This window comes from Ovis aries, chromosome 1 (genome assembly GCF_016772045.2).
Source record: "Ovis aries strain OAR_USU_Benz2616 breed Rambouillet chromosome 1, ARS-UI_Ramb_v3.0, whole genome shotgun sequence".
NCBI lineage: Eukaryota > Metazoa > Chordata > Mammalia > Artiodactyla > Bovidae > Ovis > Ovis aries.
In genome coordinates this window covers 85,095,555-85,123,499 of record NC_056054.1, presented here as the reverse complement: position 1 = coordinate 85,123,499, position 27,945 = coordinate 85,095,555, and the positions used below count along the sequence as shown (strand labels likewise).

The 27,945-nt window shown below is 39.7% G+C and overlaps 1 protein-coding gene across 13 annotated transcripts in view; it reads left to right on the top strand.

The window, feature by feature from the left end:
- The window catches only part of VAV3 (vav guanine nucleotide exchange factor 3), a 450,959-nt gene that overhangs the window by 253,369 nt on the left and 169,645 nt on the right, over positions 1 to 27,945 (top strand). For all 13 annotated transcript variants that reach the window (XM_060412226.1, XM_042251679.2, XM_042251676.2 and 10 more), the window contains 3 exons: positions 12,171 to 12,272; positions 12,557 to 12,657; positions 24,292 to 24,317. In XM_060412226.1, the coding sequence (XP_060268209.1) occupies positions 12,171 to 12,272; positions 12,557 to 12,657; positions 24,292 to 24,317 (229 nt within the window). The remainder of the gene's footprint in view (positions 1 to 12,170; positions 12,273 to 12,556; positions 12,658 to 24,291; positions 24,318 to 27,945) is intronic.

Below are 27,945 nucleotides of genomic sequence, written 5' to 3'. Positions count from 1 at the left end.
TCCAGGAAGAGTGTGGGCCTCCTAGCCTGATGCCCTCCTTTCCTCCTGGCATCTCCCTTCCCTGAGCTCTACGGCCCCTCCCTGTCCTTAAGGTGGGGGTGGACAGAGGCAAGATGGACTGGGAGAGGGTCCATTCCTCCTCTTCCTTCCCCAGGTGTGAAATGCACTAGCGGAGTCAAGGTCTGTAACAGGACAGAGAAGCAGAGACTCTTCGGCTTGGGCTGGCACTGCCCAGTGAGCTCGTGGCCCTCCCAAACGCCCTGACACTGAGTGGGTTCTTAGGGTTTGGGCTTGGCCTGTCTTTCAGCCTCACCTTTCCTTCCCTGGCGGGAAGAGATGGTTGTGCAACATATATGACAGGCTCTCAGCAAATGCTTGCTGCTTGAATAAACAAAGAACTTGCTGGTTAGGGTGAAAATCTTCAGGAGATTTTCCCCTGCTACTGTGTTTTAAGGGCTTCCCTTGTGGCTCAGCTGGTAAAGAATCTGCCTGCAATCCGGAAGACCTGGGTTCAGTCCCTAGGTTGGGAAGATCCCTGGAGAAGGGAAAGGCTACCCACTCCAGTATTCTGGCCTGGAGAATTCCATGGACTGTATAGTCCAGGTGGTCTCAAAAAAGTCGGACGCGACTTTCACTTCACTTCATGCAAGGTTCTTATTCAGGAATTTGGTATGTAGCTTTTATTTACTTGAATTATTTTTATTTCCCTCAGTTAATTTTTAAATTCTTTTCATCCAGAACCTGAACATTTTATGCTATGATTTTTCTTAGACATTTTTGTTAGGGAAAGATTGAACATGGCAGGCTTGAGTTTGATATCTTTTAAAGGGTTTGCTTTCAGGCTTAGACCTTGACTGGCATCTAGAAACTTCTGAAATGTTTTTGGGTTTTGAAATGTTCCCTGTCCCTGCGGTGCTAAGTGGTAAGATTATTTGGTTTGTCAGAGGTACTCAATTTCATTGTGCTGTTGCTGCTGCTAAATCACTTCAGTCATGTCTGACTCTGTGCGACCCCATAGACAGCACCCACCAGGCTCCGCCGTCCATGGGATTCTCCAGGCAAGAACACTGGAGTGGGTTGCCATTTCCTTCTCCAGTGCATGAAACTTCTTTTAAAGAAACAATCCATGTGGTTCATGATGAGCACCTACTTTCCTTCAGGGAATTTTTAGTGATTGTGGTTGACTTCGCTGGCATTCAGTTCCTGTGGGACCAGGCCCCTCAAATCCTTGAACTATGAGACTTGAGGAATTTTGCCAGGTAAAAACACTACATACATTACTGCATTTTACTGGTGGACAACACTGGAATCTTACAGGTGAATTTCTTCAGATATCATCTGGTATGTCTTTTTCTCTTAGTTTCATTAGTTTTGAGTTTATTCTCTTGGCTTTTCCTAGTAGTCTGAATAATATCACCTCCAAATGATAATTCTGTGTATTTTGTTTTATAATATCTATCTTGCGTGTTTATTATTTTTGTCATATTGATCAGATCTAGATGAGTGTTGAGTAGTGCAGTTGACTTCAGGAACCTTTAGTGATTGTGATAGCATTTTGCATATGTTTTCAATCGTCTTAGTGTAATGTTCTTAATGCATCCCTTAACATCTAGTTTAGCATCTGGTTCACATAGAGTTTCATAAGAAGCTCATGATACATTTTATTAAAGCCTTTTTTTGCATCCATTGAGATGGTCCATTGCCTTTTCAGCTATTAATCAGATAAATTGTTTTATATATATATATATATATGTTATATACATATTTTTTAAAAATTTAGAAAACATAGTAATTTATTGCCTTTAATAATTTAATTGCTTAAATTAAGTAAATTTATTTACTTAAATGTATTAAATTATAAATAAATCTCTTAATTTATTAATTAAAGTAATAGAGGTTAATAGAACAATGCATGATCCAGTATGTCATCTTGTGATGTCAAAATAAAATAATTTGGTAGAATAATACATAGAATAGTTAAGATTGTTCAGCATTTTCTTATAGGACATTTACAGTGTAATTTATGCCTGGTATTTGTTTATCAAAATGTATATTCTCTGAATTTCAGCAATATTGCCACATGTAGCTCAGTTTGTATATATTTTTACTTTTCTATGCATTTTTGGTACAGAGAAATGCCTGCTACATTCAGACAAATATTTTTCAAAGTATTAACTTATACTTCCAGCTCTCTTGCTCAACTTTTAATACAGTATGATAAAATATTTTGTGTTTTACATAACTGTCACAGTGCCTGTAATGGTGATTTTTTTTTTTTTCATTTGGAAAGGGTACCCAGATGCTAACTGAATACTTGATTTGGAAATACTGACAAAGCATGAGAGAGAATGATGTCCTAAGATGATTCTCATCTTCCTCTCTAATTACTCAGGATCATTGTAGATTATTTCATTTTGCCAATATTCACTTCCTATGTTCTAAAACTAGATTACTAAAAGGTGATAGTTTATAGTTAAAATTGAGGAAAATATTAAGTTTAAATATATAAAATTTTAAAATAATAGCTGGCTGTATCACTAATCCTATAGTAATAGCTGGCTATATTATTAATATATTACTACTTCTGCTTCATTGACTACACCAAAGCCTTTGGCTGTGTGGATCACAACAAACTGTGGAAAATTCTTCAAGAGATGGGAATACCAGACCACCCTACTTGTCTCCTGAGAAATCTGTATGCAGGTCAAGAAGCAACCGTTAGAACTAGACATGGAACAACAGACTGGTTTCTAATTGGGAAAGGAGTACACCAAGGCTATATATTGTCACCCTGCTTATTTAACTTATATGCAGAGTACATCATACAAAATGCCTGGCTGGATGAAGCACAAGCTGGAATCAAGATTGCTGGGAGAAATATCAGTAACCTCAGATATGCAGATGACACCACCCTAATGGCAGAAAGTGAAGAAGAACTAAAGAGCCTCTGATGAAAGTGAAAGAGGAGAGTGAAAAAGCTGCTTAACACTCATCACTCAAAAAATTAAGATCATGGCATCTGGTCCCATCACTTCATGGCAAATAGATGGGGAAACAATGGAAACAGTGACAGACTTATTTTGGGGGGCTCAAAAATCACTGCAGATGGTAACTGCAGCCGTGAAATTAAAAGATACTTCCTCCTTGGAAGGAAAGTTATGACCAACGTAGACAGCCTATCAAAAATCAGAGACATTTCTTTGCCAACAAAGGTCTGTCTAGTCAAAGATGAGGTTTTTCCCGTAGTCATGTATGGATGTGGAAGTTGGATCATAAAGAAAGCTGAGTGCTGAAGAATTGATGCTTTTGAACTGTGGTGTTGGAGAAGACTCTTGAGAGTCCCTTGGACTGCAAGGAGATCCAACCAATCAATCCAAAGGAAATCAGTCCTGAATATTCTTTGGAAGTACTGATGCTAAAGTTGAAGCCCCAGTACTTTGGCCCTTGATGGGAAGAACTGACTCATTGGAAAAGACCTTGATGCTGGGAAAGATTGAAGGCAGGAGGAGAAGGGGACAACAGAGGATGAAATGATTGGATGGCATCACTGACTCAATGGACATGAGTTTGAGCAAGCTCTGGGAGTTGGTGATGGACAGGAAGCCTGGCATGATGTAGTCCATGGAGTCATGAAGTATCGGATATTACCGAGTGACTGAACTGAACTGATATTACTAATTCCACTGTCATACTTTTCTACTGAAATATATTTGTATCTGTGAATTGAATTGCAGTTGTTATAAAAAGATTAAATGTTGTTTTCTCACAAAGGAGAGGTTGTAGGTGAATAAACATAAATTATAGCATTTAAGTGAAATTCAGTTAAGCATTATGTTTTTCTTCAGCTTTATTTTATATGGGAGATAAAATTTTTTGGCATAGTAAAAATGTCTTTATATCTACTGTACTCTGTCCAAATTTCCATCTGACAATGCAGCAAAGGCAGCCTTCTGAAAAGTAAAGTAAATGCTGTAGGAAAAGCATATTTTTCTGATTTCCATCAACCATAAGTGCCTGGCAGTTCATTTTCCTAGTTGAATGTTTGGTAACTGTAAAGGTGAGACAGGTTAAAAAGGAGAAGTCAAGCCCCCTGCTTTCAAGCACCACATAGGCCAGCAGAAAGATGGACCTGCAGACAAGCAATTTTATGCTATGTGGTGATTTATTTTAGGGGTTGCACAAAATTAGTGAAAGCCTCGGTGGTTCATATTAAGTCGGCTTCGGGGTGTCAAGGAAAATATTGTGGAGGCTGACAAACTTGAACTTTAGTATTGTTTCTATCCCCTCCTTTGGTGATTGGCCCCAGTAATCCTATCTATCACCTCAGTTATGCAGATGTACCACTTTAATGTCAGAAAATGAAGAGGAACTAAAGAGCCTCCTGATGAAGGTGAAAGAAGAGAGTGAAAAAGCTGGTTTGAAACTCACCATTTTTAAAAACTAAAACCATGACATCCATTCCCATCACTTCATGGGAAATAGATGGGGAGATAGTGGAAACAGTGACAGACTTTATTTTTTTGGGCTCCAAAATCACTGCAGATGGTGACGTCAGCCATGAAATTAAAAGATGCTTGCTCCTTGGAAGGAAAGCCATGACAATCCTAGATAGTGTATTAAAAAGCAGAGACATCAGTTGGGGACAAAGCTATGCTTTTTCCAGTAGTCATGTACAGATGTGAGAGTTGGACCTACAAAAGACTGAGCACTGAAGAACCAATGCTTTTGAATTCTGGTGCTGGAGAAGGCTCTTGAGAATCTCTTGGACTGCAAGTCCATGTCTCTTGGACTTAGAAACCCATCAATTCTAGGGGAAATTAACCCTGAATATTCACTGGAAGGACCGATGCTGAAGCTGAAGTTCCAGTACTTTGGCCACCTAATGCAAAGAGCGAACTCATTGGCAAAGACCCTGATGCTTGGAAAGATTGAACGCAAAAGGTGAAGGGAGCGGTAGAGGATGAGATGCTTGGATAGCATCACTGAGTCAATGGGCATAAATGTGAGCAAACTCTGGGAGATAGTGAGGACAGAGGAGCCTGAGGTGCTGCAATTCATGGAGTCACACAGAGTTGGACACAATTTAACGACTGAACAACAAGAACAGCTGTCCTATCTAATGTTACTTTCTAGTGTCTCTCTATTAGATTTCTTCATAGAAACAAAACAAATGGGGTATGTGTGTGTGTATGTATTGTATGTGTGTGTGTGTGCATGTATTATATGTCATAAGGAACTGGCTCATGCATGTGGGGAGGTTGGCAAGTCCCAAGATTTCTAGGGTGAGTCAGCAAGCTGGAGACTCAGGAGAGCCAAAGATGTATTGCCCAGTATGACTTCAAAAGCCACCAGCAGAGCTGATGGCATGGGTCTTTCCTATGACCTGAAGACTTGAGACCCAGACAAAGCCATTGTTTAAGTTTGAGTCTGAAGGCAAAAGTGTCTATGTCCCAGTTCAAAGGTAGTCAGGCAGAAATAATTCTCACTTGCGGGAGGGTCAGCGTTTCTATTTTATTTGGGCCTTTAACTGATTGGATGAGGCCCACTTTCACTAGGGAGGGCAATTGCTTTACACAGTCTCAGACTTAAGTGTTAATTTTGTCCAAAAATATCTTCACCCAGGATGATGTTTGACCAAAAATGTGGGCAACCCATGGACCAGTCAGCTTGAGACATAATATTAACTATTGCAATGTCACAAATGGTGTATCTGCCCATTGTTCTATGAACACTTGATACTCATTTTTGAGTTTTCAACCTTGTTTTCTCCCCCCAGATTATGCCATTTTCTCCGTTTCCTTTATCCATGAAACACCACCGACTTTCTCTTATTGTTTAGCCACTAACTGATTTCCCCTTTTTGTTTCTTTGATCCTTAATTATAAGTTTCGTTATTTCATGGATATGAGTTTTTGCTTCTCTGACTCAGTGGACATCTTTCTGAAGGTATGACAACTACCTGTTTTCTTTTTTTTTTTTCATTTTTATTTTTATTTATTTATTTCCCCCCCCCCTTTTTTTTTAAATTTTAAAATCTTTAATTCTTACATGCATTCCCAAACATGACCCCCCCTCCCACCTCCCCCCCCCCCACAACATCTCTCCGGGTCATCCCCATGCACCAGCCCCAAGCACGCTGCACCCTACGCCAGACACGGACTGGCGATTCAATTCTTACATGATAGTATACATGTTAGAATTCCCATTCTCCCAAATCATCCCACCCTCTCCCTCTCCCTCTGAGTCCAAAAGTCCCTTATACACATCTGTGTCTTTTTTCCTGTCTTGCATACAGGGTCGTCATTGCCATCTTCCTAAATTCCATATATATGTGTTAGTATACTGTATTGGTGTTTTTCTTTCTGGCTTACTTCACTCTGTATAATTGGCTCCAGTTTCATCCATCTCATCAGAACTGATTCAAATGAATTCTTTTAACGGCTGAGTAATACTCCATTGTGTATATGTACCACAGCTTTCTTATCCATTCATCTGCTGATGGACATCTAGGTTGTTTCCATGTCCTGGCTATTATAAACAGTGCTGCGATGAACATTGGGGTACATGTGTCTCTTTCAATTCTGGTTTCCTCGGTGTGTATGCCCAGCAGTGGGATTGCTGGGTCATAAGGTAGTTCTATTTGCAATTTTTTAAGGAATCTCCACACTGTTCTCCATAGTGGCTGTACTAGTTTGCATTCCCACCAACAGTGTAGGTGGGTTCCCTTTTCTCCACACCCTCTCCAGCATTTATTGCTTGCAGATTTTTGGATCGCAGCCATTCTGACTGGTGTGAAGTGGTACCTCATTGTGGTTTTGATTTGCATTTCTCTAATAATGAGTGATGTTGAGCATCTTTTCATGTGTTTGTTAGCCATCTGTATGTCTTCTTTGGAGAAATGTCTATTTAGTTCTTTGGCCCATTTTTTGATTGGGTCGTTTATTTTTCTGGAGTTGAGCTGCATAAGTTGCTTGTATATTTTTGAGATTAGTTGTTTGCTTTTTTAAGTTCTTTTACCTTTAAGTAGCAGAATACTTAATATAGAGGTAAAAATATTTGTTAATTTATTCAGTGCTGCTGCTGCTGCTGAGTCGCTTCAGTCGTGTCCGACTCTGTGCGACCCCATAGACGGCAGCCCACCAGGCTCCCCCATCCCTGGGATTCTCCAGGCAAGAACACTGGAGTGGGTTGCCATTTCCTTCTCCAAATTATGCTATGAGCTTAATATATATAGATAGGAAACGTTGAGCTAAGTCTTGGTAATATAGACATAAATAGCATTGAACAGGTTTCTGATCGTTGGAAGCAGATAAGTAGTGGTTTATCTAATAGTCCTTCTAGTATTGTACTAGAAGACCAAAAAAGTACTTTGAGAATCCATGTGATACTGATAATCACTATCTTAATCATGTGGACCCAAAGAAAATATTCAAAAGAGTCTCATTTTTCAAAATCTGGTCCTAAGTGAGTAACCAGGTAAATTAGCAGTTATAAGTTAGGGGAAACATTTAGAGTGAATGGATTATAAATCCAGGATTATAGACATGAAGAATATGACTGAGAAATGGGATAAGATCTGCATGTTTATAGTGTATGGCTTGTGAGCGTTTGGGAAAGAAGGGGCAGGTGAGCGGTAGCTAAAGCTAGAGCTTAAAAACTCTTCATGCCATTGCTAGAAGATTTATCTTTATCCCCATAGGCATTAGGAATCAGCAGATGTATTCAAAGGAGGGAGTGACGTATCATATTTTCATTCTTAAAAGTATTCTGGAAATAGTAGGAAAGATGGCCTTAAATAGAGAAAGTAGGAGATGGAATAATTAAGAAGGTCATTGTCACAATTTAGTTGGGAGATACTGAGGATTTGAATTAGGAAGTGACAAGAGAGAATGGAGGCGGCATTTTAGAGGAGGTATTTTAACAGTTGAATCAGTAGAAGTTGGTCATGGTGTCAGGGAAGAAGGAATTGGAGCAGAGGAGAGGTTAAGAAAAAATGAAAACATAGAGAATGTCAAGGAAAGGGAAAAATTGATCATGCCTCTCTGAGTTTCTCTCCTAGAAGGAGTGAATGGTAATATGTTGAAATCAGAATTTGATTAGAATCAGATGTATTACATCAGGATTTCCTACATAGTAGCTCCATTGCTGTTATCTATTAAAGATCAGCCCTCCAAACAAGGCTTGTATTTTTTTAAAACAAGAATCAGGTATGGTAGGAAAGGTGTGGGGTTGAGTTTTGTGTGTGCTGCGTTTGAGATGCCTGTGGAGTGGTTGAAATGCAGATCTGCAGGATGGAGAGGATTGCTCAGCCTAGGTGAGGTGTATGGTCCTCAACTTGGCTCCCACATGGAGCCAGAGGACGAGATGACATCAGAGATCACGAAAGGTTATAGGAGCCCCAAGAGCATCAGTATGCCTTGCTCTATAAATATTTGATTGATTAAACAAGGGAAGCCTACTTGTGTTTAATAATGGGCCCTAAGCAAAAGAAATGGGCTCTATGAGATTCCACCGAAGGTCTCATAAGTAAACTATAGTATATCAAAGCAGGTTACTTAAATGGAATCCTTTTTCTATAGCTGTATGACCAGGCGTCTCATCTGCAGTCAGTGCAACCCCATACTTGGGCTTGCTCTGTCCACTTTTGCTGCACTGCAAGGAATTCTCTACATAGTAGTCATAGAGATTTTGAGGGGTCAACTAAATATGATGTCTGGAGAAGGAAATGGCAACCCACTCCAGTATTCTTGCCTGAAGAATCCCCATGGACAGAGAAGCCTGGCGAGCTACAGTTCATAAGATCACAAAGAGTCAGACACGGCTGAAGCGACTAGTGAAAATGTGACATCAGTCCCTGTTGAAGACATCAACTCTTTCCTTGGCCCTGCCAGCCACTCTTGCTCACTCCCACATCCTCCCTTTTCACCCACTGGTGTCCAGCTCAAGGACTCTTCTTTCTGTTCCTGCTTCACAGCCTGTCTACATGTAGGTGCTTTTAAGTCTGAAGTGAATGAATCACTCTATTTACAGGTTTATTGTGAGAAGTAAATGTGAAAAAAATACAGGAAGAGTCAATTAATGTGCCTGGTACATTGAGGTGTGTAATAAATTCTACTTTTGATCATTTCTGTCCTTGTGTTATCAAATCTATAAACCTGATGTTTCTTTATCCTCTTCTGCTTCAGCCTACCTTTCCAGCTTTCCCATTCAGCCAAGTTACTGTCTTTGGTTTCTGCATCCCCATGTGTATTGACATCTCTCTTATCTTTCGTTGGTGTTTGATATGACTTCATCTAATTCCCTGGACTTTTTGCATACATATCCTTTCCTGAGAGTAACCCTAGTTCTTAATGTGCTTAAATCATTACATATGGATTCCGGGTCCCAAGTACACTGAACATACAACAACCTTCCTGCAGTGAAATTCCTAGGAGAATGGGGACCCTCTAGAGATTCAGTCCCAAGGCTACCAAGGGACTCTTCATCACTCATAAAAGCATTATCCTGATTACATCATCATTATGTGGAATTAGAATCAGCAATTTATAAATTAGAGCCAAGACTTACTGAACACCAGCTCTGGGCTAGGCAATGTCCTAAGCACTTTACTTAAGTTATCTTCCTTTCTGAGTTTGATTTTATTAGTATTCCTGTTTTGTACTTATTAACTTGCCCAAGGTCACCCCATTAGTGATTTGCATGTTAGGATGTAAGCCCAGGTGGTCTGATTTCAGATTCCTGCTCTCAACCATGCTTTTATATTCTATAGTGCCTCAGTAGCAGGGTCATAGAGTTAACTTTTATTCTTTAGTGCTTGATTTAAACATTTTAAAATAATATGCAGTTAAGTTAAAAACTAGCCCCAAATTTCCAACCATTCCTTTCTACTGTTCTACCCTACATCTCCAAGTCTCACTTAACTTATGGCAACTACTGTCAACAATATTTTCTATTTTTTTCTTTATGTAAGATTTTTCTTTTTAACCTTTCAGTATAATCTTGCTCTCAGCTTTTGTCTTCTGAAAAGTCAGCTTATTCCTAGTTAGTTGGTGAAAATGTTAAATACAAATGGTAAACACACACACACAACACACGCATATGTCTTGGGCTGATCCTAAGAGAAAGATGTTCTGGGTAGACTTCTAAAATTAATTAAATTCTTACCTATTTTGTATCTATTTACTTGAGTTGCTGCCTGAAGGAGACCTACTTTTATTCTGAAACTCCAGGCTGATGAATTCTTCAAGCTTGCCAGGACGAAGTTTCTTTCCGTTGGACAGTTCTTCTATCACTGTATCACCTTGATGCTCAGAGAGAGATGAACAATGGCTGAGGAAATGGGTTTCCATGCTCATATCAATGCCTGGCTGTATGGACTCAAGAATCAAATGTGTTTTAACAATGTGAAAAGAATTTTGTTTCTAGATCATTATCTTTTCTTCAACTCTTCCCTTCCTGAAGAAACACTCTGTAATTTTTAATCAGCAACACAAAAATGCCTCCATGGAAATGGCCGTCCTTTTCAGCACACAGTGGAACATTTTCCTAAAAAGTGAGGTCGCCAGAAGCACAGAGCAGAGAAATCCCAGATGGCACTAATATTTGATTTCATTTTTAGCACGGTTATATTCAGCAGATGGATTGCAAGGCTGACCTTGCTGACACTTCTGCATCACTGCCTGCCACTCCAATTGCCTTTGTGAATGTTTTTCCGTAAGGCTTCTCCTGGTACCTCAGAGATTGATGCCTGGTTGCCCGCCTGCGTTATGCTTCATTATGCCAAGGCTGTGTGTGCTTGAGAGTCACTGTGTTCTATAAAAGGGGAAATCCTGGCTCATCTCACACTTTTCCTACAGTCTTGCAGATCACTTGTAACATCTCAGAGAGCCTCATCTTAGCTTTCTAGGTGTCCCTCTGATCTGTATTCATTTTTAATTTAACCTTTCATAATTTTTCTGCTTCCTTTGGTAACATGGACAAATTAAGAATAATATAAAAAGTCCTCTGGAAATGACTAAACTTAACAGTTTGCATATATTTATTAACACAGAAATCTAATGATATGAAGGTGAATACTGTTGACTTCCTCCTTGCACCACAACTTTGTGGCCAAGAGCGCAGACCTGGGTTGGAGTTCCCAGCTCTGCCTTTTCCTTTAATGTAAGCTTTTGTTGGGGCTTCCCTGGGGTGCTAGTGGTAAAGAACCTGCATGCCAGTGCAGGAGACATAAAAGACATGAGTTCAGTCCTTGGGTTGGAAAGATTCCCTGGAGGAGGGCACAACAACACACTCCGGTATTCTTGCCTGGAGAATCCTATGGACAGAGGAGCTTGGCAGGCTACAGTCCGTGGAGTCGCAGAGTCAAACACGACTGAAACGACTTAGGATACACGAAGGCAAGCCTCTGTTTCCCTGTTTGTAAACTAGTGAATTGATTAGTGCCTCACAGTTAGGATTTTTGTGAAGGTTAAGTGAGGTGTAATGAGCACATTGTGTTTTATCACAGTATCGGCACAGAGTAAATGCACAGTGAATGCCATTTTGCAGTATGCTTAGTATTTTTTTTTGCGTGTGTGTATAATATAAAGAAAATATAAATGATAAAGTAATTTTGTTTACCTTTTATTTAGATTGCCAGAAAACTGGGTTGTTTTTAAGGAAGACATTTTTAATGATCAGACTGATGCTTTGTTTGAACTCTTTTGGGAAATTTGTATTCACTTTTATAGATCATTACATAATCCACATACCTATTTCGACAGGAACCCTGTGGGAATGCAGCACCCCTTTCTCCTCCCTCTCGCCCCCCTGCAGCTAGTTTCTATTTTGGTGATGTGGCTAGAGAAAAAAGAAATCATCGCACAGCGTGAATATCCCTCTGGTTTTGTGTTTTTCCTGGCGGGTTGACCTGTGTGGCCAGTCTGTAAAGTTCCCTGGGAACATGCAATTCTGAGCCGGATTCAGTTGCTTCAGTCTTTATATGTTGCTGGTTCTCACACGGTCAAATTTTGGTGCATATTTTAATGCAAAGCATTTGGCTTAGAAAACATTGTGTATTTAATAGCCTATTTGCCTGAATCATGTCTCTACCCAGTGTAAAATTGATGAACTTAGACCGATGCTGTGTTGTGAAGCTTTCTTGAGGATGTTACCTTTTTCCTTTTGTCTAGATCCAACATAAGGCCAGACTATGCAGACTCCAACTTCCATGAGTTCAAGATGCATACCTTCAACCGGGTTACATCCTGCCGAGTCTGCCAGATGCTCCTGAGGTCAGTTGGCGTGGCCTTGGCTTTCAGTTTAAAGGAACTGGTGTAACTACCAAATGTTTCGGCTGCCCTAAGGTCCCAGTCAGAATGTTTTATAATGGGTATATTGCCTTACCAGTTTGGATCCATCGGATCTTTCCTTGGCCTTGTGCCTGGACCGTTCCTTCAGAACCCAGGAACGTTCTCTCCGTTGGCTTGAAGGGGACTCTGCCTAGTGCTGTGTTCTCTTGTTCTGCTTGCAGAATTTTGCACCTTTTAACCTATCACTCTCTGATTTTCCCTTGCAGGGGGACATTTTTTCAAGGTTATTTATGTGTTAAGTGTGGTGCCAGAGCACACAAAGAATGTTTGGGAAGAGTAGACAATTGCAGCAGAGTTAATTCCACTGGTAAGTCATGTTTATTGCTGTGATTCGGCTTTTAATGAGAACATAAAACTTGCTCAACATAATTAAGGCCTAATTTACTCTAAATATGTGTTTATTATAACATATCGGCTTTTGAAACTATTGTTTATGAGCACAATTAGAAAATGGTTTGAAATTCTTGTGACTTTTATACCTAGCTGAGAGACGGAGGGCTTCAAGAGGGACTTGGGAGGTTCCCTACCGCCCGTTTCATTCACCCCCCTTCCCCTAAATCTCACCAACATTATACAAATATAGCTGCAGCACACAAATAGAGTCGGAAAACAAAACAGGAAAAAATGGTTCTTTTTCTGTCTTTGGTTTTTGAATTTCTCCCCTTTTCTCTTAAATATTCATCTCCAAAAGGCTAACGCTGCCAGGAGTAAACATCGCACAGACTAATTCGTGAATTAATGAATTGAATACATTGTCATTTTCTAGCCTTTAACAAAGAATGTATATCCTTTGGATTTTGTGTAAATGTTTTCCCCTTGGTTTTTAAAAATAATGCTCCATGATTATAACCTGAGACAGTTTCTAAGGCTGTTGGCAATTATGCATTCAGTAGCCTTTTGCCTCTCTCTGCCCCTCTTGGGCTCTTTTCCTTCTCTTTCTTTTCTGGCCTCTTTATTCTTTCTCTTTCTTCTTCTTTCTCTTTGTCCTTTTCCCCTGAGTTTCTCTCTGTTTTATCAATAAGACCTTTCAAAATCAGTAAAACTTTTTGAACAGAAGAAAGGGATCTTTAACAGCCTGAGTTCAAAAGGTAGCTGTGTCAACCTTTGATTTTCCCAAAGGGAAAGGTGGACATTGAATTATTTTGGATAATGTGAAGAAGAGTGAAACAGAGAATAATAGCTCATTTTAGAGCCAAGTTCAGAAAATAGGCAATCATACAAAACTTGTGAATCCTATAGAAGATGGAGATCACGGTACATTCCTTTCATTCAGCTCCTTGGGCAGTGCTTGGAGAAAGAGCCTGGCATTAGTTGAGCACCTGCACTGTGCCCACCCTGCCTGCTTGTACTGATTCCATCCTCAGAAGAGCTGTGCCCAGTTGCTGATGGGGGTCACTGTGCTTATGCAGTTAATTGACTCAAGGTCTGTAGGTAAAGGAGACAAGATTAACACCTGCTAATGTTTCTGAAGGTCAGAAACAGTTCACAAAGGTATGAAATAGAAATAGTACATACATTTATTATTATTTAATTGCCTGTGCTGTACTTAGTTGCTCAGTTGTGTCTGACTTTTTGAGACACCATGGTCTGTAGCCCCCCAGGCTCCTCTGTCCATGGGGATTCTCCAGGCAAGAATGCTGGGTGTGTTGCCATGCCCTCCTCCAGGGGATTTTCCCAACCCAGGGACGGAACCTAGGACTCCCACATTGCAGGCATATTCTTTACCATCTGAGCCCCCAGGGAAGTCCTAGAATACTGGAGTGGCTAGCCTATCCTTTCTCCAGGGGATCTTCCTGACCCAGAAATTGAACCAGGGCCTCCTGCATGGCAGGCAGATTATTTACCAGCTGAGCTACCAGGGAAGCCCTTTAATTGCCTACCTGATGCAATTTATCACTTATATTTGTGTGTGGGTCCATCTTTATCTGGCCTGTCCTTTAAAAAATCTGCCTGCCATGCAGGAGATGCATGGGAGACAGGGGTTCAATCTCTGAGTCAGAAAGATCCCCTGGAGAGGAAACGGTGATCCACTCTAGTATGCTCGCCTGGAAAATTCCATGGACAGAGGCAGCTGGTAGGTTACAGTCCATGGGGTCACAGAGAGTCAGATACAGCTGAGTGCAGTGCACACAGCACACCAGCACATGTTATTACTATTTAATTGCCTACCTGATGCAGTTTACCACTTAATATTTCTGTGGTTTCATCTTTATGTGTTCTGTCCTTTATCCCCTTTGAGGACAATTAACATGTTATTTGCTCATAGTAAGTGAGTAGATTTTTGTCAGTCCCATAGCCCTGTCTTTTGAGTTTCAGTCTGTGAGGGGTAGAAAGTGATCCCATAGTTGGCAAGGTTCTTGCAGTCTACAGGGAATAGTGTAGGAGAGTGGTTGTGAGTCAAGCAGAGATGATTAAAAATCTGGCTGAGCTGTTAACTAGCTGCATAAACTTGGGGAAAGTATGTAAACATCTCATTTACTCATCTGTAAAAATGAAATTAGAGGATTATTGTGAGGATCATATGAAATAATGTTGATGCATAGCAAAGTGCCTGGACACAATGAAAACTCAGTATTTTCATCCAAGGTGCTATGATAAGAAGTTATTTTTTGGAAAGGAATGCATACCCCTGCATTGAATGGTGGATTCTTAACCACTGGACCACCAGGAAATATCATTTCTTGGAGTTTTGAACCTAAGTCCTGTGTTCTCTTGATTCTTTGTCTCCATCCTTAAATTGCCCTCCATTCTCCTTCTGTTTTTCACATCTTGTCCTCATTCTTTTTCCCTCTTCTTTCTGTCCTTTCCTGTCCAAGATTTTTAAGAGACTGATGGCATTGAATACCCACAGTCAGTTAATTAGTGGTATGGAGGAGTCTTCCCTTTCTTTGCCTTCAGATTAGGATTTGCTGGGTAGCCCTTAGAAATAAAGGGATCTGTTCATCAACAGCCTTTTCTCCCTCACTGCCAAACAGATACCCTCTGAAAGTTGGAAGTCTCCTGACATCCTCTCCTCAGCCTCACCCCTTCCTGTTGTGGTGTAGGCAGTAGTCATGGGTAGATTTTAAGTTTGAGCTTGGCAGATCTGTGTGTGGTAAAATAGGTGGTATTTTGAGGACACGGGCAAACTAGACTTTATGGGCTGTTTCCTAGTCTGCAGAGAATCCCAGTTCCCAATATTGGTTTAAGTTTTTGCACAGTTCTTTGACAGCCAGGAGTAATTGCTTGCAATTAATTTTCCATGAGTACAATTAATTTTCCATGAGTGATGTGACTGGAGCAAAATGGGTGTACGGGAGAAGGGCAGGAGGCAGGACGAGATATATCAGAGGCTGGAGACATGGTTTACTTGAATGGAGCTTTTGTACGGAGAACTTGACTTTGGGAGAAATCATCCCAACAACCAAATTTAAAGCAAGTGAATAGTATTGATTTAAGGCAAACTTAAAGATTCCAAGTCTCTCTGTAAAATGAATCATAGGTGATTTGAGATGACCCCCAGTTTTATAGAGCTTTATGGCTTCATTAGTTAATAGTCCATATTCTCTTCAGGAGACAAAAAGAGATTCCACTTGGTTCGGTGTTACTCAAGAATCCATTGTGGTTCAGAAAGTCATGGCTAGTAGGAATGGCTGAAGTGAAGTGAAGTGAAGTCGCTCAGTTGTGTCCGACTCTTTGCGACCCCATGGACTGTAGCCTACCAGGCTCCTTGGTCCATGGGATTTTCCAGGCAATAGTACTGGAGTGGGTTGCCATTTCCTTCTCCAGGGGATCTTCCCAACCCAGGGATCGAACCCGGATCTCCCGCATTGTAGACAGACACTTTACTGTCTGAGCCACCAGGAAAGTCTTAAGTTGTTGTAAACAAGTTGGATATAGTTGGGCTGGAAGACAGTTTCAAAAAGTGGAGCCTTTCATTCAACACTGGGCATGTTTATAGCTAAGGGAGTGGTCAGTTGGAAAAGAGTTACAAGTTGTACAAAATGACCCAGGGCCTAAATGAAGGCTAAAGAGTCTTCTACCTTGCAATTGTTATTTCCACTGGCCTTATTCCACATTGCTGGCCTTATTCAGCTTAATTTTTCTCTATCATCTGTCACTGTTAATCATTCTCCTTCACATCCCCTCAGGTCATCCTTTGTATATCTGATTAATTTTTCTGGCATTACCCATAATCTGCAACCCAGGTAGATAAGGCTCCATTTCCACTTAAGGCCTCTCTCCTGAGCTTTGAATTCCAAATCTTCATCTTCTAATGTTTCCCTTCCCAGGTATCCTTCAGTGACCTCCAGTTTCAGATATCTAAAACCAACCTCAGTAGTCATCACTGCTAACTTCCTCCTATTTTTTGTCTTAAAGATCCACCACTCATACAGTCACCCAAAGCTGGAGGTCAGCCTTGACTTAACAGCCTCTCTCATCTTCATTCACTTACCTATTCTTCTTAGTTCTCCTCCTAAGTCTCTCGAGAATCTGCGTATATGGTATTACTATAGATTAACTACAAAAATCTCCTCCCTGCTGTTAGTTTTCCTTTCACTATACACTTTGCAACATGATCTTTATTAAAATCAAGGCTGATGTACTCCTCATTTTCTCAGTATATCTTCTATTCCTCACAGAATAATGTTCAAAATTCAGTTCGACAGTGAGCCTCTCACTGATAAGAACCATGCTGACTTGATGTTCTGACCTCTGGGAAACCATGATGAGTAGATAAGTATGTGGGTAGACCAACAGATAGATAGAATAATGAGTAGAACTGTAGTATACCAAGATTTCTGGGCCCTGAAAATCTCTGAAAATCTTAGAAGCAGAAGTAGGAGGCTGTGGAGGATTGGACAATTCCTGGTTCTACCCTTGGAGCGACTAGAGCTTGAGTGATTGTGGGATAAGTGGAATAAAAACCTGATCTGAATCCCTGGCTGGTACTCTAAGGATGAAAGATGGAAAACTGAGTAGACTTTTGCATTCCTTTATAGTATTTATTCAAGTTAAAATTCACACGCTGAGCACTGATCACTAAGCTTTAGACAAGGGACACTATGGGACACCTGATGACAGAAATATCTCTATTTCTGGAGGAATCTACTTCCTGTTCCGTTTGGTCCCAATTTTTTAGAATTTTTGCTCGGCTCTTAGTGTTTCCTCTCCCTGAAATATACTGCATTTTCCCCATACAGCTCCAAGATTACCCTCTTTTATTAACACTTCCTCTCCAATCTCTTTGCCAATCTTGTAACCTTACTTTACCCATCTAAGAGTAGTCTGCATTAAATTGTTCTCTTACCTTAAAAAAAAATTATTCTCTAATTAGTTTGTGTGTCGGATTTATGTCTTTGCCAAGGTTAGGCTATATCATGGTAACTAAAAACCCCAAATCCCAATGGTTTTAACACATAAAAGTTTGTTTTTCACACATGTGGTATTTGTTGTGGGTCCTTGCCTTATAAGTAATGGCTTAGGGATCCAAGCTAGTTCCATCTTATGACCGTGAATTCAACATGTGACTCCTGGGCTTGCTGCTTTTAAGACCTTTGAATTGGAAGTGAGCACTTCCATGTTTCAGCATTAGAAGTCCATTGGTTAAAGCCAGTCATGTGGCCTCCACTTAATCACAAGGGAAGCTGGGCAAGTAGTGGCTTTTTGGTGAGCACTACTGTCTCTGACTATTTTAATTTTAATTTTATTTTTTAAGAATTTTTCACAATGAGTACCCTTCCTCTAATCAGCCTTTTTTTTTTTTAATGGAAGTTTGTAGCATTTTATTTTATTTTATCCTGACCATACCATGTGACTTATGGGATCTTAGTTCCCAGACCCTCTGCAGTGAATGTGTAGTGTCCTAACCACTGGACTGTCAGAGAGTTCCCTCCACCCCTTTTTATTTCCTTTAGTAGAAAGGAAATACACATTCACCACATTTCTCATCTTTTGTATCTATCCTTTAATATCCAGTCCAAAGTCAAGGTGTTGACCATCAGTTTGTTACTCCTTCCTAAATAGGAATATTTTAACCAAACTACAATCCTTGATAGTGTTGGATGTGGTAAAGATACTAACCATTAAGCATTTGAAATAGCTCTTAGACGCTTCTTTTTGTGTGTGTGTGGAAATTATGTCTTCTTTGGATGTTGTCTTCCCTGGGTTCAGAAACCTTTTATATTTCATGCTCTATATCCCTTAAATTTGTCTAGTCTTCATTCATCCTCAAAATAATTGTTGGCAAAAATGCAGTTCATTTCTAAAAGTAATTCATTCATATCAATATTTGACTATGATGATTATTAACTCAAGTACATTTCAAGTGTTTAAAAGGGTCCTTTAAGTGTTTTTTTTTTTTCCTAAGACAAACTGTACAACTTGGAAATAAATTTGAAGGTTGGGTGATTAGTTTATGTCTTAACATTTGAGGAGTTGCATAGATATAAAGAGAAGGCAGTTCTAATCTCTTTTTTGCTGAACTTGAGTTGACTTCTTCACATTCACCATAGCAACCTCAGTGATCAGCATGTACATGGATTCTGAGGTGTGCTGCCAAAACTTTCCAACCTTAGTAATGAATAAGTATGAACTTCATTATGTGAGACTTTCTCAACAAGTCACTGCAAAACTGATGTAATTCTAGAGTGGAGTTTCTTTCTCACAGTATGCTACCATGGAGGTCTAGCCCTAGGCTGCAACCTTTGGGGGCATTTGTATTTTTTTCCCTGTTGCAATATAGGGCTAAACTCCTCTTGTCCCCTTCTTATCTTGATGTTGATCAACATAGCTTGCTTTACATTCTCTTGTTTTAAACAAAGAAAGTAACATTGGAAGGCAAATATTGCTGGAGCAGATGACTTCAGTTTAATTTGTCTTTTCCTTTAGGGGGAGTGCAAGCCTCAGATGCTCTAATATTTAACTGAAGCGGATCCCCATTTGCTTATCTGTTTAATCACTCTTTTATCTAGGCCGGGTTGCCACTGCTGCTGCAGCCATCCCTAAAAGTAGCCTTGGTGTTATCATGGCTTAAACCTGCAAGATTTTTACCTAGAACCTGCACTCCAAATTGCCATCTGAAATAGCTCTTTTATAAGTAGTATTGCAGTATTTGGGCTTCCCTGCTAACCCAGCTGGTAAAGAATCCACGGCAGTGCAGGAGACCCTAGTTTGTTTTCTGGGTCAGGAAGATCCCCTGGAGAAATGGGGTAAGCTACCCACTCCAATATTCTTGGGCATCCCTGGTGGTTCAGATGGTAAAGAATCTGCCTGCAATGCGGCAGACCTGGATTCAATCCCTGGATTGTGAAGATCCCCTAGAGCAGGGCATGGCAACCCACTCTAGTATTCTTGCCTAGAGAATCCCCACGGACAGAGGAGCCTGGTGGGCTACAGTCCATTGAGTCACAAAGAGTCAGACACAACTGAGCGACTGAGCACAGCACATTGCAGTGTTTTATCATAAGAGATAAACTTTTAGAATATAATTTTATTTTATCTTTCTACCACTAGGCATTTTATCACATGACTTTTACATAAACTGAAGCTTAATCATTGATTTCATAACCAAAAAATGACTTTGGTTGTATTTAACATTATTTAAAGTCTTTTATACCCCACTCCAGTACTCTGGCCTGGAAAACCCCATGGACGGAGGAGCCTGGTGGGCTACAGTCCATGGGGTCGCAGAGAGTCAGACACGACTGAGCGACTTCACATTCACTTTTCACTTTCATGCATTGGAGAAGGAAATGGCAACCCACTCGTGTTCTTGCCTGGAGAGTCCCAGGGATGGGGGAATCTGGTGGGCTGCCGTCTATGGGGTCGCACAGAGTCAGACACGACTGAAGCGACTTAGCAGCAGCAGCAGCAGTTATCTTTTTTAACTTATCGAGACAATTTTATATTCGAGAGTAGTTATTATTCCTTCCATTTAATTATTTGGGTCAGTTTAATGATGGAAATGGCAACCCATTCCGGTATTCTTGCCTGGGAAATTCCATGGACAGAGGAGCCTGACAGGTTACAGTCTGTGAGGTTGCAAGAGTCAGACGTGACTTAGTGACTAAACCACCACCACCAATCTTACATTAATAATTGTTAGAGTGAACTGAAAACTCTTATATGCTTGGGTCCTTGTTAGAGCTCCTGAGAAGGCTTGAAATCAGAGCCTCTTTCCAAGTATTAGTTATGTTTTTGTGTTTTCAGAATAGTGCTATAGATCTGAGTGGTGAAAATAGGTTTTGTGCAACTTCCTCCAAAATTTGATCAGTCCTACTGCCTTTCAGTTTTAATGTTTCATAAAAATAGAATATTAGCCATGATGATGAAGAACCTTCAAAGGCTTTCCTGGTAATTACTTCCCTGTGATCCCTTTTGAGACAAATGATCTTACTGGGCACCCATTTGTTTAGTCTTAAGAAATAGAACTTCAGACAAGAGACAAAGCTGGTTGTGTAATAATGTATGCATTGAGAGCCACTTGTATTGGAAAACAAATATAACAGGACTGAAATTTATGTTTAAACAAATGAATGATATGAGTCTAAAGTCTCAGTGAAAATCATTTGTCTTACACAAATATGTGCACTGTGTGCTGGTGCTGAAGATGGAGTTCTGCTCAGGCTCCAAGCACCTCAGTAACAGCACTTCTCTGAATTACATTAAGCCAGTTGGGACATGATGAAAGAACGCAAGGTATAAACCCCTTCAGGGCCTGTGAGTCACCATCTAGAAAGGTTCTTGAAAGGGTAAGAACATTTTATAGTTTGATCAATAGGAGCCCGAGAAATCGGCTGCAGGGTAAGGGCAAGTTGAGGATTAAAAACTTTTGGAAACTTGAAGAATTGAATTACCATTCTAAGGAAATTTCCAGAAGAAAAAGAGACAGTAAAAGAGAGATCTTTTGTCATATCTCAACCATGCACCTATTTGGTCAGAATTCAGCCAAATAAATTTGATAGTCATCAGCTCTTATTATCCTCATCCTGATGTGGAATTGTGATGCACAGAGAGTGTTTTAGAGCTCTGAGTGCCCGCCAAAGTAGCTTTGGGTACATATCAAGAGGAAATGAAGGATAGTGTTGTAGATTTCAAAATCAGAGCAACTTTTCCATAGAATACATCATCAGAAGAGGTTGTTATTCTATTTTCCTGTCCAGAATTGACTTTTACTTTAAACATGTATGGAACAGTGTGTTGCAGTTGGGTTTTCTGCTCTCTCATCACTGTTATTTTTGTAAAATTTATAGCTGCTGCGTTCATATGGTTATCAGAATTTAGATCGTGTTTGTAAAGGGGCCAATCAGTCTGATGGCACAACCACCAGAACAAGTATAAAAGTATAAATAAAAGGAGCCTGGTTAAGAATTTCTGAACTCAGAACAGATTCTGAGAGTTATTTCTAGTCCTTTGGCTTTTGCCCTCTCCTCAGAATATTTACAGAACCCTGCCATGAAATATGACTAAATAAAACCTCAGACTTTTAAGAACCACTATTTATGTGCTCTGCCCAGCATGAGCAGATCACAGTGTGAACTGCTCTATGCCAAGTCCATGGAAGAAATGAGCCTCTTTTCTGGATGGCAGTGGGGAGGGTGGGGGTGCTGTGGTGGCCAGGAGGACAGGGAGTGGGGGCAAGGAGAGGGTAAGCCCCCATGAAGGACTCAGGCCCTCAGAGTTGGAGTTGTATCCAGCACGAAGCCCCTTGTCCATTTTCTAGTCTGGGTTACACAGAGGAGCCTTTGTGAAGAGCAGGTACATTCAATAAGAATTAGGAGGAAAGCTTGATGAGATGCAAAGAAGGAAAACAGGAGACAATAGGCAGCAGGAGAGTTAAGGAGGGAGTGTTGGGTACGGTGGTCAGCCAGGTCTAGTTTTGTCCTTTCTTGACAGTCCCATTCGTACCTTGCCTGGACCTTACCTGCTTTGTGTTTTGTGCTCGGTGCTCACTCGCCCCTGTAGCTGGCTGGCTTGAACCGAGCAGCAAGATAGGAAGGGCCTGTAAATGAGGAGCTTCTGTTCCCTGGATCTGTTTTCTAGGTAAAGATGTGCAGGTATATGTATAGCTAGATCATCACCTTAGATACAGTCATTTCTTCCTCCTGAGGAAACCCCGAGCACTACTGGAACGTGATGTGCCAACTACTGCCATGTGGGCTATCCTAGGTTTTATGCTAAAATATATATATATATATTTAAACATATTGTAACAGATCCACTTCACCAGGACATAACAACAATTCTGTGCAGTGTCAGAAAAAAAATATTTCTGAATTAAAATTAAGATGCACTCTCATTTTTAAACACCGACCCTGAAAGATAAGAGATTTTCCCATGGAGAGGTCATCTGGAAATAGCAAAGCTTTCCTCAGCTGCTTGGATGGAAAATTTAAACTCTCCTCCTGTTTGGTGCTTCTTGCTGTCTGTGATTTCCAGTTCAGGCTCTTCCTCTAACTCACAGTAGAAGAAAGTAGTGTAGGGCTTTTCTGGCTTATAGGTCTTTCTGGTTAAACCAGTGTAACAGGTATCACAACTTGTCTGTTAGGAACCTGAGTTCACCTAACCTGGGTTCTCAGTTTGGGCACAGTATCCAGCCAAATGGCACTTTCATAGACCCTCTCCCTACACAACTTCTCTTAGGCAATCTTTCTTCTGAAACTTTGCGTATTTCTAGCAGAGAGGAGAAGGGAAATAGCTTTCTGTCCTTTGTAAAGGCCAACTTCAGACCTGGCAAAGATGCCTTCATAGCAGTTGTGTAGGAAAGTTAGGATAGGGTTGACATTGAAAAAGAAATGCAGGCTTTGCTTTTCTCCAGAAAGGTGACTTTTTGCTCATGCATCTTCAGTTCCATTAATCAGGTATAGTCCTTTAATAAACAGAAGGGCCCCAAACCTCCTGTTCCATGTCCCAGGCAGTCTTCCTGTGTAGCAATCTGACAGCTACTCAGGTGCTCTGGTACTTTTCCCCTTGAACTCTGGTTCTGAGGCTTCTTGGAGCCTCTATCAGAGCTTCATTTAGTCTACAGAGCCCTCTTTTAGAACTACCCTTTCTCTCCTGATGTTCCCATCAGTGTCTTCTCTTCTCAGATCCTTCTTCAGAGGATCATTCTGGTTGGCAAAAATATAGCATAAGCTCAAAATGATGAGATGTTTTTCTGCAGTCTGGAGAAATTATAATATGCATAAGTACTCCTGGATATGGGGGAAGGAAACAAAAATATTCCCCACCAGCTTTTCCACGTGTAGTGTGTCTTTCCTCTCAGAGATACCCTTTGCCCTCTGCCAAGTTACTCTCTTGCATATCTCAGGGCCCTTCCTAACTGTTAGTCATTTTCAGGAATTGAAATGTAATGGAGTTTGTCATTTCTATTTCTAAACAGGTAAACTGGGATGTAAAGAAAATTAGCATTGGGACTGAATCTTGTCCATTTTTAATTTTCACCTTAAAATCTGTATCCCTCCCCCGCAAAAAGCTAAAAGAAACAGCCACTTAATGCAAAATTCATATGCAAATTGTATGTGTTAAATTTGCAGTTGTTATAGTAATTGTAATATAGGCAGTTGTAATAACAACATGTTGTGTATAGATTCTTAAAACTGGGTATGTTGAAAGAAAGGCTCCCACCTAGCTTTCTCTTATGTACATAAGCTTGGTGCAAGTCCCTGTTTCAAGGAGCTTAATGTGGTTGGATTGAAATTGCTTAATAAACAATTGAAAAAGTTAAGCCTAACCTAGAAGTCATTTAGTACTATGAGTCACTTCCCTGACAGCCAATAAGGCAAGAGAACCTGGTTGCAAAACAATTACTAGCCCAGCCTGAGGGACCTTGGAAATATATTAACAGGTATCATTAGGAAAACAAAGCAGTAGTGTTCTACCACGCTGCAGAGAACAAGCTAAGGTTGCTAACTAAACAAAACAACTTCACTGACAATGCCAATTTTTACATTTGTTTCAGAACAAGGGACGCTCAAACCATCCGAGGTAAGATTAACGTTTACATTATTCTTATATAACTTTTGCATTTCAGATTGTTTGCTAACTAAAGCAGGCTCAAACCCCTAAAATGTTAAATGTACCTTTAAAATGGATAGAAACAGATCTAGAGCAAGTAATCAAGTGCTTTTGAGTGAAATGCACAGGTTAAATAAGAGGAGTTTTCAGATATCTGAAGATCTTAGAGGAAAAATGTGAATATTTCATCTAAGTATGTGTGTAAGATGTGCATTTCAGAATCTTAGGTACTCATTTATTCAGGTAAATTTCAAATAAATTCTGTAGCAATGTTGTAGCACTAATCTGGTGGAGGTACCTTTCTCTTGTTTCCATCTACAGAATTCCACAAACCCTGAGGCTTATAAAACTTAATGCATCTGACGGCATTCCCTTGGAATAAGTCTTTTTGATCGTGCTGGGACAGGAGAAAGGGTGGCCCTCATCCTGGGTAAAATAATGTCGCTACCTGACATTCACTAGAACTAAGAAGTTCTAGCATTCTTCTAAGGATGTGCCTGTATGTTTGTGCTAGTTTTCCACCTGAGAAGAATCATGATTTGTATCATGTCTTCTTGATCAGATCAGAATCTGATAACGTTTCCTTTGGTTTAACAGATTCTGAGGTCTGATGGCTTAGAAGTACGAGATCCCTGTCACCTCTCAGAATAAAGTGCTTTTAAGAAAATAGAAAAGAATGAAAACTGTGGCAGATAATAGGCAACTAGTGCCTTGGCCTTCAGCCAAAGTAATATATTTCTTACCTGACCTCCCCAAAAAATCCTAACAAAGAAAACTAAAATGTAAACGTTCTGTGATTAGTAATATGAACCCAAAATACAATAATCTGAGAATTTCAGAATAAAGACAAGTACTTTCTTTATCAAATCGTTTTAGCATATACAATTATATCTGATTAAGAGTGGTATAATATTAGCATGTTTTTAATGGACTGGTATTTACATAGTTGCTAAAAATAATGAAAAGTACAGCAAGAAGTCCAACAAGAGGTAACTGCTTTCACTTTTTTGCATCAGCATATAATTTGTGCATATTGGGAACCAAGAATGTGATGTGAAAAAATTCACGTGTACCCTTTCAGTGTTACCTGTCGGCTATATTTTAGACTTTAGAATCTAGCTCAAGGAATGCATAACAGGATAATAATATTTTAAAAATAGGTCACGTAAGTTCTGCTAGGGCTAAAATAATTAATGTAAACTCTTTTTAGTGTTTAGTTGACAGGTAAGATTTTTCATCAGGACTATAAAGATTCTTCCAGCAGTGCGAGTGAAGATCTTAGAAAGTAGCCTTCCTTTTCTTCTCTCACACTATTATTAGATTATTGAGACAGATATCCTTGTAGAGCTTTGAACTGTAACTCAATATTACTTTACATTTATACTGTTAGATGTATATTCCCCCCCAGGGAAGATGATTTCACTTGATTTTATTTAAGTAATGAGAAATGGGCATATTTACAGAAAAGGAAGTGTGCTAATAATAAGTGGTTAATAATTTTCACACTGGTACAAAATAACGATACAAAAAAAGTGCTCTCCAGGCATTTAATATTCTTAAAAATTACACATTAGGACTATTATGAAAAGAATTCATTTTCACATTGATTTTTTTTTAATGTAGCATCTGTGTTTTAGTGACTTGCTTAGCTTTTGATTATAATAAGTGTAATTTTTATTTAATGTGTGAGTCTGCTAATAATCTCTACTTTGAATGGATAATTATAGTGAAATCTTATACTGACCAATGTATTTGGAAACTTTAGCTTGGCATAAGGAAGAACTGTAGCAAGAGACTGTTAAGAAACATCTTTCACTCCATACCTCCCCACTACCTTACACTTCATACTCCCTACTACCTTACCTCCCTACATACCTTACACTTTGTGAAAGTTGTATTCACTCCTAACACAGATGCTTATGTGATGTTTGGGAGTCTTTCTGAAAGTAAACAATGAAACCCTGCCCCCTCTCGGTTGGAGGTCTTTTTCCTCCATGTACCAATTTGTCCTATTCTCTTCCCCTTTCAATAACAATGGTTATGAGTCTTTAATTTATACTTAATTCTCAAGGTAGGTCAGTTTTCAGTAGCCACAGGATCCATCTTCCTAACCTGGATGTTCTTCCAAATTCCCATTTTGGAGTGGACCTTCAGAAGCAACTTCTAGCTCTAGAAAGCAAGGTTGTCATTACACATCTATCAGTATTTAGTGTATGTATATATACTTCCAATCTATTCCTTAATGTAGGTTTTTCTGCCTTTTAAGTAGAGGAACCAAAGCCAGTTTCATATAGTAAATGAATCTTTCCTTGTTTTGTTGGTAAAATCAACAGAGAGAATTAGGTTTCTCCTAAAAGAGACAAGAAGGGAGGTTCTTGGGCAATACAGATATTTCTTTTAGAGAAAGGCAAGGTAATAGATAATGAAGCTAGATATAAAATTAGGTTGGTTTATTGTCCCCTCCCTCCCACCTCCCACTTCTTGGTAAATCAAAAGAAGTTTGAGAATGTTCTGAACACTGATTGCCTGATCTCATGGGGAAGGGGGATCACCGAGAGCTCCTAGGGTGGCTACTTGATGGACCCCTCTCTTCCTCCTGAGATGGATCTTGTCCAGCTCTGTCTCAGGCTTTTGAGAATATAGGGTTTTGAGAATATATGTTGGGGAGAGGAGTATTTTGGATGGGATATGACAGAAGAACAATTGAAATTTGCATTTTGAAATTGTGTAAATTGTTCTAAACATTTCAAAATTTTTTAGAACATATGAAATATTTTTAGGTGCTTTTAAACTATAATAAATCTCAAAGTCTCAAAATGCACTTGATCTAAGATGCTGAAATTTTCTCATTCTCTTTTTTTTTTTTTTCAATGCACCAAATCATAGTTTTTTTCCACTGCCTACTTTTCCTGTAGAAAAGTTTGCTTTCAGGGTCACTGTTTTCCAATGACTTGCAGGAGGAAAAACTAAAATATAGTAGTAGTACAGTACTTTAATAGAAAAAAATTTATCATTTACCTGATCTTATTAAGAAGAGCTGGCAAGAATACACAGGAGAACTGTACAAAAAAGATTTTCATGACCCAGATAATCATGATGGTGTGATCACTCACCTAGAGCCAGACATCTTAGAAGGTGAAGTCAAGTGGGCCTTAGGAAGCATCACTATGAACAAAGCTAGTGGAGGTGATGGAATTCCAGTTGAGCTATTTCAAATCCTGAAAGATGATGCTGTGAAAGTGCTGCCCTCAATATGTCAGCAAATTTGGAAAACTCAGCAGTGGCCACAGGACTGGAAAAGGTCAGTTTTCATCCCAATCCCAAAGAAAGGCAATGCCACAGAATGCTCAAACTACCACACAGTTGCACTCATCTCACGCGCTAGTAAAGTAATGCTCAAAATTCTCTAAGCCAGGCTTCAGCAATACGTGAACCGTGAACTTCCAGATGTTCAAGCTGGTTTTAGAAAAGGCAGAGGAAGCAGAGATCAAATTGCCAACATCTGCTGGATCATGGAAAAAGGAAGAGAGTTCTAGAAAAACATCTATTTCTGCTTTATTGACTATGCCAAAGCCTTTGACTGTGTGGATCACAATAA